Below are 20,366 nucleotides of genomic sequence, written 5' to 3' on the forward strand. Positions count from 1 at the left end.
AATAGCTGTGTGTGTGGTAGTGTTGCTAGCAAATATAATGATACTGGTGATATGATGATGCTGGTTGTAGTGACATAAAATGTCACTACAGAGATGATAATATAAATGACAAGATGATAGCAATCATTCTGATAATGAAGGGTATTAGTGAGCAATGGTAAATGTTGTTACAGTTAAGGTATTACATTGTTTTTACTTCTCCGTTTATTTTTCTGTTTAATTTCCCAGGGATCAATACAGTGATTCATGTAGAAAATACCACACGTAAAATAAAACAGTGACACTCATCCAAGGTGTTCCAATCTCCTACTATGCCCATGACAGTCATGCAGGATTCATGATGTTCTGTGAGCAATTGGGACCTCAACAGTCATCACACAAAAGCATGACTCAGCTTTGTTCCTTAAGGATTGCTAAAATAAAAGTACCGAGTCCCAGTGTAACCCACTCTCCTAAGTGCACCTGCAGCCCTGGGGTACAACTAAGGATACTGATACCCTTGGGGATGATAGAAATAATGCTAACAACACGGTGTTATTGACAGTAAATACAATGCATTGAAATTACCGATTCACGACAGCAGAGTATCTGGCTCCAAGTGTCTAGTGTAGCCCTGATTATCCATAATGATAATGATTTCAACTTGCCAAGGGAGGTTTTGCTCCTTAGCACAGTTGTGTTTAGAATTATAGGCCCGGGTTTTCCGGCCCACTTGAGATCCGCTCAGTGACGGACGAGGAGTCCAGGGTGGGAGAAAAGGTGGTATTGCGCCTTCTTTATATTTCCACAATTCTGGGCCAGCTAAGGGCTGCCCTGGAACAGCATAGAACAGCTTCAGGAGAACAGTTAGCAGCTCTACACCACTCTGGGATGTCCCATCTTCAGGGGGAATCCTCAAGAAGTCAGTTACACCAACTTGACGGCCTAGTACTGCCAGAGTGACACAAAGAGGCTGAAGAAAGAGCCAGAATCTGGTCCATAGAGCTTTCGGTGGTATTTAAATTGCAATTCCAAATGTGTCTTAAGCTCCTGGGCCAAGATTTTCAAAACTAGCTGGTGATTTATGGTAGCCTCAATTTTTTGGTGAGCCCCCAGCCTCTGAAAATCAGACCCCTTTAAAGTGTCTCACATTGAGCACCCAGAAATTGAGGCTAGTCATTTTTGACAGTCTTGGCCATTACTTCTTGCTGACTGAGAATAACTGATCCCTTGAAAAAGAATGCTCTAGTGCAGTGTTTCTCAAACTGGGGTCTGCGGACCCCTGGGGGTCCATGAGGGTACTCCAGGGGTTCTGCGGGCCCTGCCGATCAACTCCTCCCCCTCCCTCCCTCAACTCCTCTCCCTCTCTCCCAGAGCCTTCTGCACCCTGGGGAACAGCTGTTCCCCAGCGTGCAGGAGGCGCTGGGAGGGAGAAGGAGGAATGGGGATGTGGTGCACTTGGGGGAAGGGGCAGAAAGAGGCGGGGTGGAGTGGGGGAGGGAAGAGGTGGGGTGGAGGGCGGGCCTTGGGGGAAGAGGTGGAGTAGGGGTGTGGCCTGGGACTGAGTGGGGAGGCTTGGGGGTCCGTGAAAAATTTAAAATCAAAATGGGCGTCCTCGGGTTGCTAAAGTTTGAGAGCCGCAGGTCTAGTGAGTAGCAAAAGGTAGCTGGGTGTCAGGAATCCTTGGTTCTATTCCTAGCACTTTCACTGACTCTTTATAACCTTGGACATGTCATTTGAACACTCTCTGCTTTGATTTACCCATATATAAATTCGGTACAATAATATTAACTTGCCTTACTGGGGTGATGAGAGGCTTAGTTAATTAACATGTATAAAGTGTTTTGAAATCATGGCACGTAAGATGCTATGTAAGTGCCAGATAGTATTGCTTACCAGTGAGTAAACATTTATCTTGTCTCTCGTCAGCCTTCTGTTCTCTTCAGCAGGGTTTCCTTACCCCGCTCTCTTAATCTTTCCATACAGGACTTATTTTTCCAAACTTTTTACCCTGTCTGTTGCTTTCTTCTGAACTGCCTCCAGTTTTTCTGTCTTCTATGAAACATGGTGCTCTCAACTGGAAGAAGAGTTCCAGTTAAGGCCTACTAAGTGCCAACCAGAGCAGAATAATTACCTTGTGTGTTTTACACATAATACTCCTCTTAACATATCCCAAGAGAGCAATTACCTTTCTTTCTACAGTCTCACATTGTTAATTCATATTGAGTTGATCTGTCCCTGGGGTATGCCTTCCTAGCTGGGATTCAGTCTTTGAGTTAACAGATTACAGATTCGTTTTCTCTTGTTCTGTATTTGTGCCCATGACTGTTCCTTCCTATGTAAACCAATTTATATTTCTTTTCATATGAATCTTGTAGGGTCACACATGTAGGGTATGTCTACAGAGCAAAAATAAATCCCCTGGCAGCAAGTCCCAGAGCGTGGGTCTAGAGACTCAGGCTTGCAGGGCTTCTGCTATGGGGCTAAAAATAGCCGTCAGAGTGGTAGCCGTGTTAGTCTGTATCAGCAAAAACAATGAGGAGTCCTTATGGCACCTTAGAGACTAACAAAATTATTTGGGCATAAGCTTTCATGGGCTAAAAACCCACTTCATCAGATGCATGGGTTGGAAAATACAGTAGGCAGGTTGGTATAAATACACAGCACATGAAAAGATGGGAGTTGCCTTATCAAGTGTGGGTGGGTCAATGCTAATGAGCCAATTCAGTTAAGGTGGAAGTGACCTATTCTCAATAATTGACAAGAAGGGGTGAATACCAAGGGAGGGAAATCACTTTTTTAGTACTAATGAGGCCAATACAATCAAGGTGGCCCATTTCAAATAGTTGACAAGAAGGTGTGAGTATCAGCAGAAGGAAATTAGTTTTTGTAGTGACCCATCCACTCCGCTTTATTCAGGCCTAATTGGATGGCACCCAGTTTGCAAATTAATTCCAGTTCTGCAGTTTCTCATTGGAGTCTGTTTTTGAAGTTTTTTTGTTGAAGAATTGCCACTTTTAAGTCTGTTATTGAGTGTCCAGGGAGATTGAAGTGTTCTCCAACTGGTTTTTGAGTGTTATAATTCTTGATGTCTGATTTGTGTCCATTTATTCTTTTGCATAGAGACTGTCTGGTTTGGCCAATGTACATGGCAGAGGGGCATTGCTGATACATGATGGCATATATCACATTGGTAGATGTGCAGGTGAATGAGCCCTTGATCGTGTGGCTGATGAGGTTAGGTCCTATGATGGTGTCCCTTGAATAGATATGTGGACAGAGTTGGCAACAGGGTTTGTTGCAGGGAACTGAACTGGCCTCCTTAGCACTGACCCCCAACTTGGTAAGACAACTCCCATCTTTTCATGTGATGTGTATTTATACCAACCTGCTTACGGTATTTTCCACTCCATGCATCTGAAGAAGTGGGTTCTAGCCCACAAAAGCTTATGCCCAAATAAATTTGTTAGTCTCTAAGGTGCCACAAGGACTCCTCATTGTTTTTACTGATAAAGAATAACACAGCTACCCCTCTGAAACATGTCACAGGAAATAGGGATTAAAGAAGGTTGCTTTCCTGATCTTGGAAAAGGCATAAGCTGCCCATGGAAAGCCCAATATAAACCTGAGTCAGTCTCTGCTCCTGTTAGATCACACTCAGAACCTCCTCTCAACTTGACACCAACCCATTAAATGGGTACATGAACTCTGTCAGATTCTGAAGTGATATAAATGGTGGGGTAAGTTATATAAATGTTGGGTGTAAGTTGGTCAAAAAAAGTCTGTGAGTGACACCAAACTGGCATTTGATGATGTGTTAAAATGTGTGTAATTTACCCAGATGTGGTGTTTTACGGGGAGCAAACACAGCTCCTGGTGTGCCTCCTTATGCCAGAGCTGGGCGCGGAAGTGTCGAGCATGGCACAGTGTTAGTTAGTTAGTGGGGGAGGGTCTGCTGTACCCCATTACCTCCTGCTTCATGCCCCTTTCTGTCCCCATAGGGCCAGGACCTCAGCAGGTGTAAAACGGTGTGGCTCCACTGAATTCAATGAGGATGCACTAACCTACACCAGCTAAGGATCTGACCCCTGTAGTGCAAGTTACCCTCATTGGGCCAGATGCTGATTTCATACTTATGGAAATCCGTTGCAACATCATGGCTTCAATTAAGAGAATCCTGCTTTACACACGCATGAGAGAGCAGAATCAGGCACCTGTGGTCTCAAACCCAAGCCTATAGGGTTGCTAAGCAACAGCCTGACCCTCTGTGTCACAGTACTGCAAGGTAAGATGAGGGAACTGCAGCTGATACCCCAACAGCAGAGGCTTCCATCGCCAACTCAGTGAGGTCAGATGACTAGCAGCAGACTGCTGATTGGGGTCTACTGGGTATAAAATTTCTTGTTCCTGTCCCACTACTTGTCTGAGCAGCTAGTTGCTAGGCCTGTATCTGTCCAGACCCCCCGAGACCAAGTCCTGGCCTCCTTGCTGGGTTCCTACTCCTTGTCCCTGGTTCCTGCTGCTTTGCCTTGTTTCCTGTTCCTGCTACCACAGCTGTTTCCTAAGTTAATGACTCTGGCTTGGGCCTTGGTGTGACTTCTGACTCTGACCCTAACTCTACTCAGTGCTCTGAACACTAGGGAGCTACAGCCACCGTGTTTACAAAGATGTTATGCTGGCTTTATACCAGAGTAAACTAAATCAGAATATCTTCCACTGAATGCCAAATCAATGCATGTTACCTCTTCTTTGCAATTTACATCACTGTTTATTTCATCACTGAATTTCACCCAGAAACTTTCCTGAGACTTGCACCTCCATCTACAAGATTGCAAACTTGCATTTGTCTGTATTTGGCCCTCTGTGTTCAGTTTTTCTAGCCAATTGTGTATCTATCCTATTTCTCTATTTCAGCCACATTTTCTAGCTAAATATCACATGGCAGGATGTTAAATAAGTCACTGAAGTAGAGGTATGCTGTGTCTATTGCATTTCATTCAACCAGTAACCTATGATTTTTCTGATTATCTGTGTTTCCTCTGGGTGCTCACAAATTAACTGTATTATTAATTGTTCTAGTAATTTACCAAATATTGAAGCTCAACTTACTGATCAACTTTCCATCCTCCTTTGAAAACAAGTTTTTGTTCATTCTTTTGAGACTTCATTTGTTCTTTGTTAGGTCTCAAACATTGTTGTAGGTGGACCAGATGCACCTTCTGCTTGTTCTTTTACCTCTCTAGCTTTAATTCCATTGGACATTGCTGATTTGAATATGTCCAGTTTATATAGTCTCTAACGTAACCCTTGTGACTCTACCTTGAAACTCTACCTTTCTCTGTTACCTACTACTGCAGTCTCTGTCCTGTCACTATTGTCCTTTTTAAGAGTGAAGCAAAGCACTTATTAAGCATTCTAGCCTGATTCTTGCTCTCTCTTATTTGTTCTCCAGCCTTTATAAGTTGTGGACCTATACTTTCCTTACTCATTTTCATGCGTCTTACTATTTGTATTTATACAGTTTCTTGCTCATTTTTACATCCTTTGCTAACAGCGCTTTATTTTGTGCCTTTGATTTTTGCAGGATATGTCTTCTTATCCACAGACGCAATTGCCTAGTTTTTTCCATTTTCTTTATGGGGTCTTCTATTTGTCCTGCTTTTCCCTTGCTTTTCCTTCTCTGCTCTGCTAGCTTCCAGCTCCCCTGAATCCCTTACTTTCTTTCCCCAGGAGACACCTCCTACTAAGGTCTTGGTCCTGAATGCCACAGATGCAAAGTGTTGTACTTACAAGTGCAAAGTAAAAAATGTTGAGCAAAACAGGGAGTGCAGGGGAATCTGATCCTGAATAAAGCAGAGTAAGACTACTGTTCCTGATAACAAGACTATGGCCAAAGAGGGAAACACATAGCTAAGTGCCTCATTTGCTTACATCTCTTCAGATATGCACATTCTGTGCTCTCCCCTGCCAGCACACATGTGCCTGGACACACACACACTCTTGGGCATCCTTATGGTTACACTCAAGGGTCTTGGGACTTACTTCCACTCAGTGCAGAGGATTGCACCTAGAACTTCACCTGAATGGTTCCTTTTCGTAGCCTCTGCTCACTCGCTACAACTGAGTAGTCCCCACAGCACATTGCAAAAAGACCTAAAGGAGCAGGCCTTAACTCCTGGTTTTAAAATCTGCCTTTTACCTCCATTATTGTTATGCTGATGATTTCACCCTCCCCTATTAATATTGTGTACAGTATCATTACAAAGTCTTTGGCTCGCACATTACATGCAATTTCCAGGTCTCTAATTCTTTCCTTGTTTTTTATAAAGTAGTTATTATATTTAGAGAAAGAATTAGAGACCTGGAAATTGCATGTAATATGGGAGCCAGAGACTTTGTAATGATACTGTACACAATATTAATGGTCATGATCAGATCTAAACTAAGCTATATTAAGTTGTCCCCTTAATAATTCAAGAAAATGTTGGATGATCTTGGTTTCGTTGTATTAACTGCATGTAATGTGGGAGCCAGAGACTTTGTAATGATACTGTACACAATATTAATTGTCATGATCAGATCTAAACTAAGCTATATTAAGTTGTCCCCTTAATAATTCAAGAAAATGTCGGATCTTGGTTTCGCTGTATTAAGATAAGAGACATCTAACTAGTTAAAGTCCACCATTACTTCTCATCTGGACACACCTGAAATCTGTTCAAGGTGTAGCTCACCCATTCCTTCTTCCTAATACAATGGGACTCTATAGCAGACCTCAGTTTTCATTTCTCCTCTATTCTAACATAACTCAATGACTTTTAACATTTTTATCTCTAACTTTCATCTGCATCTAGGAGTATCATGTACTCATTCCTGATGCATGGCTCCATTCCAGGCCTCCACCTTAAGCTTTTTCCTGACAGGAATCTCTGATTCCTCCTGCCTTTTAGGAATCTGACCATCATTCAGGTGGAGATGTTTTTTCCATGGTGGCCTGCGGATGTGAAGCTCCAGACCCCTGGACACCCATCTCAATATCCACTTCCTCATTTTCAAGCAACACCTGAAAACCTTGGGCTCTGTGGGCTGCGTGGAGGGAGGCAGGGGAGTTGGTCTTGGTATGCCTGGGGTATCCCCAACAGCGAAGTTACCAGCGGCCTCTGTTCCTTTTGTGCTGCTTAGGTGATGTAAAAAGGGCACAGCAGACCTAAGAATCTGACCCTTTATTTTTTTACCTGTGGAGTCTTTTTGACTCCAGTGAAAGTCTGTCTGAGTAACAACTTGTTTAAAAACTAAGCAAAGACCTCTGCTTGTGGTCCAATAATAATAATTTTATTTATAAACCATCGTTCTCACTCCCACTGAGACCTTCGGGGTTCTGCATACTGGATCACAGTAAATAAATATAATAACTACTTTATAAAAAACAAATAAAAATACCACAGGAGTAAAGGGGTTATTACATAGGTGGAGAGGACAAGAGTTCTACACATGAAATTCTACAGTGGTCAAGTAGAGGCTGTCCAATCCTCTCTCATCATGGTAGAATAACCAATACTTTGGTGGTACCAGGGTGCTGATGAGGGAGATGGTGGCTTTGGGCTTTGGTGATGGTATAAAATGGTGGTGATGTGATAGTAGCAGTGATTATGATGAAAGTAATAATGATGAGGTCAATAGCAGTGATGGTGCCATCACGGTGGTGTTGGCACTGAGGAAAGCAATGTTGTGAAGGATGATAATGAGGCAGATGATGCTGGTAGTGGTGACATGAGAGTGACGGTGTCAATGTTGACTACAGCAATGAAAGCATGTGGAGCTGACACAAGGAGTGTCCCACTGCTGATGGTGGTAGGTGCAGTGGCATCATTATACTACCCAGGTTGGTAAAGATACTTTTCCATCTAAATACAGAATGACCAAGGTTAGAGGTGGAAGGGATTTCAGAGGTTAAGCTCTAAGCACTGCACAGGTACCAGTTTATACTCCGCATTCTCTCCCCATGCCCAATGGTCTATGTTGCTGATATTGCTCTTAATCTTTTTTCTTACGTCTAAGCTGAATTTTCCATTCTTTAGTTTAAAGCCATTATTCTTGTGATGCACCCTTAGTCAGCCTTAAATTAGTCTCCCACACACGCTCTATTTCATGTAGTTGCTTGCCTCTCATTTATCTTTACTACAGAGCTATCATGTCTTCCTCCCTTTAAAATTTTGATCTATGTGAGTTTGTGTAACCTTCCTCAGTGGACAGATCTTCCATTGCTCCAATCATAATAGTTTGTAAGAGGAGGAGGTGCTCCTTGAAATCGAGAAGTTGCAGCCAAGAAGCTGTTCATTTTTACTCCTTGATGTAGGGAAAGCCTCTGCAGTTTGCACTGGTTGCTGATAATCAACAGATTAAATTCAAGGTCTTGCTAGTACTAAATAAAAGTATTAAGTTTTCTTGATTCCATTTGCCTTGAAGGCACATAGCTGGAGAAGTAATCATTCAAGCCTTTGTCCTTCATCCCAAGATTTCATCTGGGACCCCTTCTAGAAAGCTCCCTTCCTGAGGGCATTTGCCAAAATCTTTCTGTAGCTATTTTAAGGCTTAGTGTCACGTATACTCTTGGCTCACGCCCCAGCCCCTTCAATACACATTTACTCTTTAGTCCTTAGGCTTCTTTGTTGTATTCACCTGCCCACGGCCCCTGACAAAACACTGGATGGAAGAGGATACCTCTGCCCTTTGGACTGAGATCTCAGAGCGAAGTTAGAGTCTCAGACATCATTCCCTTTTTGCTTACTCTCCTATGGGCTGGTCTCTGCACAGGTTTTGTACCACTCTAGCTGTATTGGTATAGTTAAAGAAATAAAACCTACCAACGTAGACACCATCATACCAGTATAACCACATCCATGCTAGGGGATCGGTTTCTGTATCAGTTTCTAAACAGATGTCATTACATTGGTACAAAACGGTGTGTGGACCAGCCTTTAGAGATTATGGGGTTTTGCTCTCTGTGGTGCAGCCTGAGAGAAACTACCCAAACCAGCCTAAGATGTATTGAAAATAGAGAGAAAATTGTAGTAAATCAAAAAGAGCCAGCGTGAAGAACATATATCTAAATTTAAACTTCTCATAAAATACACCAGGTAGTCTCATCTCAGTCACAGAACAATTGAAAGAAATACTTTACACTCCTAGGCAGCAATGCCGACTCCCCAAACTTCTTTTGTCAGAGGCCAGCCGCCAGCAATTCATCCCCCTTCCTTGTCTTCCTGGGTTTCTCCTTTTTGGGTTTGTTTTCATTGGGAAAAAACTTGAGGTTAGGTGAGGGTTAGTGACACATTTGCTAACCCTGACCTAACCTCGACCACTTACCTAATCTAGAGAAGCCCTTAGTCTCTCAGGACTTGTTTTTCAAATTGTGGGTGTGGGTTGAGTGCTTTGATGGTTAAAAGGGTTTTTCAGAATTCTTTATTACATCCAGTGTCTCTTACAATAGATGCTTATCCTGTGGTTTTGGCTTATTATCACCCAAGATTGCCCCCTCACCAACAAAGTGGTGTATCCTAGGTCCATTCAGGATTGCATGCACCACCTTCTTGTCTGTTCCACCCACAGCCAGGCAGAGACACACAACAGCAGTTTGTGTTCCCCATCCTCAGGTTGATGGTCTAGGGAGGGGAAGCAGGATGTTAGTTAAACCAGCTTTCGAAAGTTTGTCTTCCTGGCTGAGCAGGCAGTTTCCCAGCCTGCTCTTTGGGGACACCCACTCCACACTTCTTTGTCTGCATTTAGAACTACAGCTTGTAGACTTTCTTAGCATAATTATACTCCATATTAAATATCACTTATTGACACATACCAGGTCCTCTGCCATGCTCAGTATACAGCCATTCCATTTCCACCTGTGACCATTTTGTCCTCCTTTTTAACCTTGGTAGAGTGACTGGCTGTGCCGGAGACTTTGGGTGGGATTGTCCCCTAGCTTGCACCTTTTGTACTCATTCAGAGCTGTACAAAGTGAGTGCCAATGGCTACCAAGTCAGGACAGTCGTGTTTTACACCCACTCCATGCCTGCGTACTACAAGCGTACATGGCAGTGCACGGTACAGGGCAGTAGGCAATAAAGCTCATTGTGCCCACCACTCTTTTTCTCATGTTATTTTAACTTTTGTAAAGCACCTGGGTATGGCATGTGATGATAGGCGCTGTGTAAATAAAAAATACAGAGCACACCAAAGCTCAGTCCTCACTTGGGGAAAAGACTCTATGGAGTCATTGGGAGTCTTGCCTGGGTAAGAATTCAGCTCAGGATCTGGCCTTTTATAAATAAATATACAGCAATAAGAATTATGGCAATGTTGAGGATACTAATGCTGCTGTTCCTCTCCATTTGTAGTTCAGAGAGGCTGGGCAAGGAGGCCTGTGTAACCAAGCCATCATGCTGATCACAGACGGAGCCGTGGAGGATTATGAATCTGTGTTTGAAAAGTACAACTGGCCTGATCGTAAGGTTTGTCTCAAAAGGGATGAATAAAGGGAGCAGGGGAGGGGAAGGAAAGTGACCATCCTGGCATGGAGTGAATAGAAAACACCACATACCGAAGTATGTGTACTCACAAGCCTCCACATGCTCCCTACTGTAAATACAACACAAAGCAGCTAGACAATAAGTTGGTGAGGGGATTATAAAGGTGCTGTGATTTTAAAGGGACACTGTCAGGTCAAGTTTGGCCCAAAATATATATATGTGTGTGTGTGTGTTGGGGTCGGGGTATGTGTGTGTGTGGAGGTTTAAAAAAGGCTATGTCAAAAGCTGAGGACAATAGAAACATTCTTCTGATTTACTAAAACAAAAAAAGCCACAAACCACCAACAACAAATACAAAACTCCACCAACCTCCAGACTGAAACATGTTTTATTAAATGAATAAATAAATAACTGAACATCTCTATGCAGTATTTACAATAGAACTGGGTGGAAAAGGTTGGGGTTTTCCTGTCCTGCAGAATTTTTTGAGATTTCAAGATATTGTCCTGTTATACGTTGGGATGAACCCAAGACTTTTCCAAGACAAAATAGACAGACAGACACTGACCCACCCCAGAGTAGCCAATAGTCCGCTGGTTAGGGCATTTACCTGGGTGTAGGACACCCAGGTTCGTAGTCCTTGCTCTGCCTGGTTCAGGCAGAGACTTGTACCTGGATATCCCAGAGAACCTGAGAAACATTTCTTGAGGAAAGTTCATTGGAAATGGAACATTCCCATGAAAAGTTTCAATTTCAGCTAATCGGCGTTTTCTGACAAAAAACTGTCTTGTCAAAAAATTCCCAACCAGCTCTATTTGTAACTCAGTTGTGTTACAGCCTTGTGCTATTGAATCAGGACCTGGAACTGAAAAAAAATAAGAACTGATTCTAAACCAAAGTGACTCATTTGTTTTCCTTGTCCAAGCTGAGGGAAATGCACAAGGGAAACAAACAGCAGAAAGAGCAAAAAATAAATTTGATTTTTAATATTGTTTCATTTTAAATAAGCTAAATTGTTATTGATCATATGAATGAGAACACTCTGAAAACAGATGAATTTTAACCTGATAGTGTCCCATTAATTGCTTTATGTGGTTAAATATTTCCATGGGTTAAGAATTTTTATGAGTGGTGAAGCTACCTGCATGTGGATCTGGCTACTGCTGTGAAATCAATCACAATTCTTGCTTCTGGTTTGTTAATCAAACCTTCTCTCCACAGCTGTTCCCAAAACAAATCCAGTGTGTACCAGCTCAGTGTTTAAGGGTTCTCATCTCCAAATGATCATGCTCCGTGCCTCCATGTATTGTTACTTGGCTGGCCAGGTTAATTTTGATTGATAATGAGGTTCTCAGGGAACAAGAGAATCATATATCAGTGTAAAGACAATTTCTCCACTGTCCTTCAGTGTAGTAATTTACACTTCTGCAACATGGGTGTCAAGCCACTACCGTTCTAATTTCGTAGCATGTTACATTACACCTCTTTGGACTGACTTGGGACTGTTGCAAATGGGAGATGATTTCTGCATAATTCTTACCACTGTATTCTTGTTACACAGGTCCGGGTTTTCACTTATCTCATTGGAAGGGAAGTCACATTTGCACAAAATGTGAAATGGATAGCTTGCAACAACAAAGGTGCTGTCTGTGAACAATTAGCCCACTATACACATCACATGCAGACTGCAATCATGCATTCTGGGACTGAGATCTCTTTAGAGCTCATACACTAAAGTTTGTGCCTAGTTAGCACTTGGGTGGAAGACTTCTGAGGAAAACTCAGGTGCTGCAAGGAGTGCTGTTGGTGTTTCACTGAGGCTACTCCTTGATCAGTACTAAACCGACTCCCTATCGTGGTGTTAAGCAGCACTGTGTCTGTGTCGCTGGACATGCTATCTTTTGGCTGAGTGACAAAACTGCCATCCTTTCTGTTAAAGATTTCATGGCCCTTTTCACAAGAGCAGAAGGTGAACCCCAGAGTCCTGGCCAAATGGCATTATGTATGTCTACCTAAAATTCTGCCATTGGTTCATTTTGATCCCAGTATTCCTCATTTTCCCCACCTTAAAACTATGAGGTGCTATTGCTGGCACAAAATGGCTGCCACTTTGTACCCCAAAGTAGGGCTGAATGATTCTTTCACATATAAGCCAGTAAATGGCTTCCCTATGTAGGTGCACAATGGGGTGGGGATCCATGAGCAAGGTCTGGGAGAATAAATAATTTCACCTGTCTTTGTCTGCAAATTGTCTACAAACAGATTGTGAAATGCTTATATGTTTGTGGTGTTTAAAATGATTGTCAGTAAATAATTCTTTGTTCATGCATTGTGGATCTTCTGAATTCAAGTTTTTATTGGTTGGTTTCACAAGTAACATGATATTGTTTCTGTTCCCTGGTTAGATGATTTATGTAATTAACCGATAAAAGTTCGGATTTCAATTCAAATATTTAAGTGTAAAATTTGCAGTGTGTCATTCACCCTGCTGTTGGTTAGTTATGTTGGTTAGTCCTGTAATTTGAAAGGTGCTTTTGGTGAATATTTGAGTTAAAAGTTCACTTTTTGTGAGTATTCTCACTTGTCATGCTCAAGCCCTCACTTATGCACAGAAAGCAAAGACCCAAGTGTCACAAATAGGTTTGAACAGACACTTTGCTTTTTGAATTCAAATGAACATGCCTGAATAATTCAGGAGAGGACACTGGGAGAGTGACAGGTTTCTGTTTCTCCATTAAGGCTACTACACTCAGATCTCCACCTTGGCAGATGTTCAGGAGAATGTGATGGAATATCTGCATGTGCTCAGCCGTCCGATGGTCATCAACCACGATCATGACATCATATGGACTGAAGCCTACATGGACAGTGCGGTAAGGACATTGAGATAAGCTTCCAATCAGCAGACAGGTTTCAGTGGTAGCCATGTTAGTCTGGATCAGCAAAAAAACCAGGGAATACTTGTGGCACCTTAGAGACTAACAAATTTATTTGGGCATAAGCTTTCGTGGGCTAGAACAGTAAGGGCTAAGTGAAGGAGAGGGGGAAAGCAGGGCTGTGACATATGGATCTCTTGGAGGATCCCTCAGAAATATGAACATATTGTAAAACTGGGAGTCAGCTGATCTGTAGAATTTACTGCTCTGCACCTGTTTAGACAGGCAGCATTTCTTTCCCCTCAATCCTGGAACTGAATCCTCCATGCAAAGTCTCAGGTCTCCTTGAGAGTGTGCAGTGAGCCAGGAAACCAAGGCTAATCACAAATGCACATCATGACCTAAGTAGTGTTTCTTTTCTCCATTAACTCAGGGTACTTTATAAAGGATTATTCACAGGACAGTGATTAGTTATAGCTCAGGATATGGGTCACAGAGATTCTTTTCCTCAGCTCCCACCATGCTGTCCGTCACACAGAGAGATAGATCTCAGTTTGGGTGTCAAGCTTGTTCCTTTGCTCTCTGTGCTAGCAAGATTTAGGATGATTACAGGGTAAGTGTGCTCAACTCTTGGAGTGAGGGAATACCTCACAGCCAGTGTGAGGGAACTAAACGTAGGGTGCCCTACAACCTTCTACTCTCTCCTTTGGTGTCCTCCCATTGCTGTTGCAGACTGGATCCTCTCACTGCTACCTCAACATTTTTATGTGGCTGCTCCATTGTCTGTGGCCTACACTAGTGGTAGGCTTGAGATGTTCTGAAAATAAGGATGCCACAGCAATGTGCCTTTGAGATCAAGAAAGAGTAAAGAGAGAGACCAAAGAGGAGCGGGGTATAAAGGACATCTTCTCCAACCCTTCTTCAAGTACATAGAATTGTTTTCCTTGGTCATTTTCTTACCTGTTTTTTTGCCTAGAGGGAAGGGCAGCCCGGTTCTGCTTTTGGTGATCCCAGCACCTTCATGCAGGAGATTCTGGGTTTGGTGTTTTCCTTCTGTAGGTGCACTCACTACAGAACAGGCTATGGCGTAGGAATGACAACGCTTTCTCCAGATGCTTCCCAGCCGCCAAGGGACCTTGACCACTTCCAAGTGGTGTAGGTGCCCCTAGGAAGAAGTCAGATTATAGACTATGCTCTGACCCCAAAGAGGGGTCAGAGGAGGGGAAGATGTTGAGAGGGTTCAGATGGTGACCGAAGGAGTACAATCTAGAGTGTTAGAGCAGGAAACAGGGTTGTTTACAAAGGGCGGATAAAGAGATGAAGTTTAGTCCCCTCAATTCATTAGCCTCTATCCACTGTAGCAGTGCTGGTTTTATTCCACTTTCAGGGCAGTAGGGAAAGAAAGTGAATAATCCCAACATGGAACATGCAGCCAAGTCAAAGAGTCTAATAGTGAAGATTTCCACTCCTGATGTAATTAACTAAACAATCACTGTGCCCTTTTGATTAACCTCTTTGCCATAGGGTAGTATAGAGCTTCTTTCCCATCAAAGGGGCATTGCTACAGCTTTTAAGAATGTGCCGATTTAAATGGGGCCTATTTAAAAGGCATGGTGGTTAGTGGGTGGCAGTTGTGTCCTGAGAAGGATCAAGTCTCAAGAGAAAATGGTTGTCTGAGATTTATGGAACTGGTTTGGAGTCAGGTGAGTGAGAAAGGAGAAAAGTTTATATATTCCTTTGTGGAAAAGTCCTTTAATAGGGATGAAACCAATGGGATTCTATAGAGAAATTACTCTAAAAACCTGTGGAATTTTAAATAGAATGATGTCCTTTCTATAGAATTTCTAGAACCAACCAGTGGAATATCTGTGCCTGCTCTAGAATTCTACAGGCTGGTTTAAAAATTCTATAGAAGTGTGACTTATACTCCTGTTACATTTGATAGGACTCTTCCAAAAGGGATGACATATACAGGTTTTGCACTGATTCATGCCTGTAAGACACTGCTGGTTAAGCCCTGGGAAGGCTGGTCCTCACTTCTGTGCTGTGGTTGAATATGGAGGTATTCCTTGGGATGTACCTGCTCTCTGGGGGCAACAAAAGAAATGTGTTTTGCCAAGCCTACTATGCACATGAGGTACTGGTGAGTCAGTTACTGAGTGTGCTGAGCAAAACCATCAATAGTACTCCCTGCTACACAGCAAATTCTATATGCCCTGGCTCTGGTATTTCGAAACAAGAGCTTGAAGTGATGTTTTGTCCACTGATGCTTTTCTTGGTTGTCTCATTTTTCTGGCTTGCATTTGTCTTCCTCTCCTGCTGCCTCTCATGCTTTTCATTCATTCATGTATGCGTTCATTCATTCATGTATCCATCCATGTCTCTTGCTAGCTGCCACAGTCTGAGGAGGTAACCACCTGTGCTGTGTTCTGTGAGCGTGCTACTCCCGTTGTGTCAGCTAAACAATGTCTGTGCTAGCTCATCTAGTCACTGCTGAACTGTACATCCAGGGAGGGGAGGAGGCGGGAGCACTGAGGATGTGCGTCAGGAAGGAAATGGTAACACTGGATGTACTGGAGAGCTGTGCTGTTGGATGAGAGTAGGTAGGGAGTCCCTGTGCTGTACAGTAGTTTAGTCCACTGCATGTATTTTTACATATATAGAGTGTGTCACTGTGAGATACATGTGTGCTAGATTTGCCCCAACACTGCTGTGAATAAGAGCTATCCACCCAGGTATGAGGGCAGCAACAGATTGTGCTCAGTTCAATAAGGCAGAATACCAGCTTCAACCCTTCAAGCTACTGTCTAGAATGGCTGGCTCCTTTATGGTTCCCAGCATGCACAGGGAGAGGACACAGGACTTTGACCTGTCCAAAGGTGAGCTGCATATCTGGCCAAAAGAGCGATAGAAGGGACTTGCTTCCTGTGCCAAGGAAGGAGAGTCACTTTTCTAGCTAGGTATGTCTGTGAGACTCCTGTGTATTTTATATGTTCCTCCTGTGTTTTGTGTGTTCTTAGAACGTCTCTCTCACAGAGTATTGAGGGCTCTCTGACATCGCATTGCATGTGTTTGTGCTGTGTCCTATATACATGTCTTTTGGGTGTAGCTAAGCATGTTTTGTGTTCATATCATGTTTTTGCCTCTATCTTTGCAGTTTCTTCAGCAGTCCCTAGGCACACATGTGATGAGTGCATTTAAATATGCTCTGTGCATGTTTCTTTTTAGTATTTGTCTGTGATGCTTCTCATTCAAGCTATATGCATTGGTTTGGGGTATATTTATACATGTGATTTGTGTGTCCATGAGTTTTGCTCATGTGTGTGTTGTTTCTTATAATTGTATTGTATGTGCACTTTGGTTGTATTTAAGTATGTATTTGTATGTGAACCTATGTCTGTTTCTTTGGCATGGACATGCATAAAGGGTATTAATTTCTAAAGATTCCTTTCTCTTTAGCATTGTTAGGTCTTTAATGCCTTTTCCTGTGACAAATTTCATTGGTTTTTATCCTAGGCTGATCACCCTCCTCCCACAAGGAGCATTGTTCCTAGGAAAGATCAGAAATGTGCCTTTTATACAGGGCTTTTTTTTTTTCTGTATGATTTCATTCAGCATTTGGTGCCCCTGGAAACCCTAATGCTTCTGGTGGTGGCTCCCTATCCTATTACACTTGTTAATACACTGCTCTTTGTCCTGTGGCAGCTCTTTGCATCTCAAGCTCAAAGTCTGCTGCTCATGACAACAGTAGCTATGCCAGTCTTCAGCAAAAAGAATGAAACGGTGAGTATAGTGCTTCCCTACAGTCTCCTTGGAACTAGGGCAGGTAAAAGGATGCTGAGGTGGTCTGCAGTCTTCTAAAGCCATTGGCTAACGAAGATAGGCTTTTGTGGTGGCTCTAGCAAGCTGCTTGGCTATTTATTGATTTCTAAGAGATCATTTGTCCCTCCCTCGGAATGTTTCTTCTTCCCAGTATCACTGGAATAAGAAACTTCATCTTGTTTTCTCACCCCCGGCTTCAGCCCAGCACCAAATGCGCAGACTCCACTCAAGCCCTGACTGTTTACTATGGAAGAGTGATGCAATGGCATTTGCCCATGTTTAGGTGAAGGCAGGCTGAGCGCTAACAGAATTTCATTTCTGAGAACAGTTTCTCCTTTATTTTTTAGAGATCTCATGGCATTCTCCTGGGTGTAGTGGGCTCTGATGTTCCACTCAGGGAGCTACTGAAACTGGCTCCACGGTATAAGGTAAGACCCAAGCTAATGCAAACCGTCTGGCATCATACATGGCTAAATACCTAGTCACTTGTCCACAGGCATAATCCAATGAATTATCAGTTACTGTGCATAGAGGTGTAACTACAGATATAAAGCTTGGATCCTGTGATTTCTTTACAGAACCTGGGGAATTGTCATTCACCATGACAAGCCTGTAGACTACTCTAGAAACAAAGAAACTGAATGTCGTAGCAGATTGGTAATAGGACCTAGAACTTTTTGCATCTTGTCACCAGCTTGAATGCATTCTAGGATAATAATGGCCCAAGTTGTCACCATGGGATTACTCTTTGGTGGCCTATCTAAAAAGAGCTGGTAGTTTCCATCCAGTTCCCAGTAGACTAAAACCACCGTCATAGCTGGCACCATCAAAACTAGCATCACCGTTGACACTCTTGGCAGAGATGCCAAGGATAGAATGGACAATTGAAACTGAACTATTCTGTCATGCCTAGAGGGACTTTCTCCAAGTCAGTTTTGAGATTTCTTGGCAGGGCAAGCTGAGGAAGTTTGCACTATTGCTGTCTGTACTGTACTCATTTTGTGGTTAAAAAGGATTTCAGTCCCCAGACTTGTTAAGACGGCCCGTTTCACCAGCTCTGTATTGCTTTTAAATATGTTTTAAAAGAAAGTTGATCTCATTGAAAAAAATGAATTTTTAATGAGGCTCTGTGGGAAAGTGCTATTCTCTGTGAGGCCTGTTATACTTTGCTTCACTAGGCTTGTGCTGAGAATTCTGTACAATGTTGATTGGTCCCTCTAGTGAATTTCCATTAGGGGTCACCTTGACAGCAGTGACTGCTGGGGATTACCCCAAAATTCATGTGACTTAAGCTATGGGTTAAAACTTTTTGTTCATATAAGTGTGACCAAACCAATGCTGGGTAGTTGCACGCACTAGAATACCTAATGTTTGATTGATAATTAGTCACACAAATGAGTCCTCCTTCACTATCAAGAAATATACATCTGTATGGAGGTGTTAAAGACACTAGTTTTCCAGTGGGTAATTCTTGTCTTCACAAGTGCAAATTATACTTGAGTTTTAAGAACTCTGTGGATTGGCTGAAATATATACTGTAGGCAGACTTGATCTCATTAGTCACTCTCTCAGAGTTCACCTGAAGGTCAAGTGCGACATTGCCTGGGGTTAGGGGCCCATCCCAGCCTACCTCTGACAGGCTCCACAAGGGGGAATGAGACAACTCAGGTTCCCCTGGGACAACTTAAGTCACTGAGTAACTGGAAGGCAGTTAATTAGGCACCTGGGCAGGGTAAAAGGGACCTTGGTTAAACAAGGACTCCTGAGGAGAAAGGAAGCTCCAGAGGAAGAGAGCTTCCAGAGAGCCTGGACTAGGCAAAAGCTCTCCAGGTAAGGAGGCCTGGGAAAGACCCTGGACAAACAGAGCAAAGACTGTAGGGCCTCTTCAGGCAATGGAGAAGCCTGAGGCTTTACAGCAGAAGGAGCTGCTGCTGGGACATAGAGACTTTTGTTAAGGTTTAGCTGGGCTCTGAGGTTAGAGCCTTTAAACCTGGTATGAGTGCTCGTTTCAAAAGACTTTATTAAAGAGAGAGAGACTACTATCAAGTAGAGTGTTTTGGCTTCTTTGTGACAGGACTGTTTAAGTGACCTCATTGTTAACTCAGGCCACAGCAGAGCCACACTCAGCCACAGAGGATTCTCAGAGGTGACAATGTTCCTTCTACACCCTTTTGGGGCTTGGTTTCCAGAAAGATAAGCTCTGAGATCCACACTCAGTTGTGCATCTACAGTGGCCACCATGAAAATTTTGATTATTGCCTCAATACTCATGGCACTGTTACCATAGTGTTCCCCATTGTTCCACATTCTAAGTATAGGAATGCCATGGATACCAAAATTAATTTTACCTCCTAAATGGTAATTGTCAGCCACTCACTGTCTGTGCACTTACTGCAGTTACATGCACAAATCAATTACCTCATCAGTGCTTAGCTATCCATTTGTGCACACAAATACTCAGTAAGACTCTTCTTGCTACCCAGAGAGCAGCTGGTGGCTAGGAAATCAGTCATTTAGTATCAGAGCCTCTTCCTGATTGTTAGAATAAATCAGTAGGAATGTTGGTGGGACAATGGATATAATAACTTTGCTATTACACTCCCCTGTAACACAGCAGCAACTGGAGAGGAGACCAGGCTAATTATTTGAATACCTTTTTCTAACAGTTGGGAGTCCATGGATATGCCTTTCTGAACACTAACAACGGTTACATCCTCTCACACCCCGACCTCCGACCTTTGGTAGGTGATTCTGATGCTCTTAGTACTGTTATGACTTAAATCCATGGGCTTTCAGGGAGATTAATGTATCTCATGTTTTTATACAACCACTACGGCTATCAGGTCATTATCCTGGTGTAAACTTTCTGCTCACCAGATTTCCTTATATGAATTACCAAAACATATTCTCACAAACCAGCGTATATAGTTACCTGCAAGCCCACCTAGCCCTGTGCTTGCCCCTTGTTTCTGAAATGGCGTGTAGGACACAGTAATGCTCACATCTCCAGATCCTGCCCACACGTAGGAAATGTAATGGCTGTAGGATAAGATGACACCTGCATGTAAATGTAAGGGGACTGTTACCCCCTTACTAACATTCAGTGGGGGAGTTTTGGTTGGCTAGCTCCCAGTACTGCAAGGAGAAGGGTCTATGGGAAATCAGG

General features: G+C 42.9%; 1 protein-coding gene across 1 annotated transcript in view; it reads left to right on the plus strand.

Annotated features, from left to right (window-relative positions):
* The window catches only part of CACNA2D4 (calcium voltage-gated channel auxiliary subunit alpha2delta 4), a 166,631-nt gene that overhangs the window by 32,257 nt on the left and 114,008 nt on the right, over positions 1 to 20,366 (plus strand). The window contains exons 12-17 of the mRNA XM_077831393.1: positions 10,371 to 10,484; positions 12,064 to 12,142; positions 13,242 to 13,375; positions 17,084 to 17,161; positions 17,548 to 17,628; positions 19,867 to 19,941. Of these exons, the coding sequence (XP_077687519.1) occupies positions 10,371 to 10,484; positions 12,064 to 12,142; positions 13,242 to 13,375; positions 17,084 to 17,161; positions 17,548 to 17,628; positions 19,867 to 19,941 (561 nt within the window). The remainder of the gene's footprint in view (positions 1 to 10,370; positions 10,485 to 12,063; positions 12,143 to 13,241; positions 13,376 to 17,083; positions 17,162 to 17,547; positions 17,629 to 19,866; positions 19,942 to 20,366) is intronic.

This window comes from Eretmochelys imbricata, chromosome 1 (genome assembly GCF_965152235.1).
Source record: "Eretmochelys imbricata isolate rEreImb1 chromosome 1, rEreImb1.hap1, whole genome shotgun sequence".
Classification (NCBI taxonomy): Eukaryota; Metazoa; Chordata; order Testudines; family Cheloniidae; genus Eretmochelys; species Eretmochelys imbricata.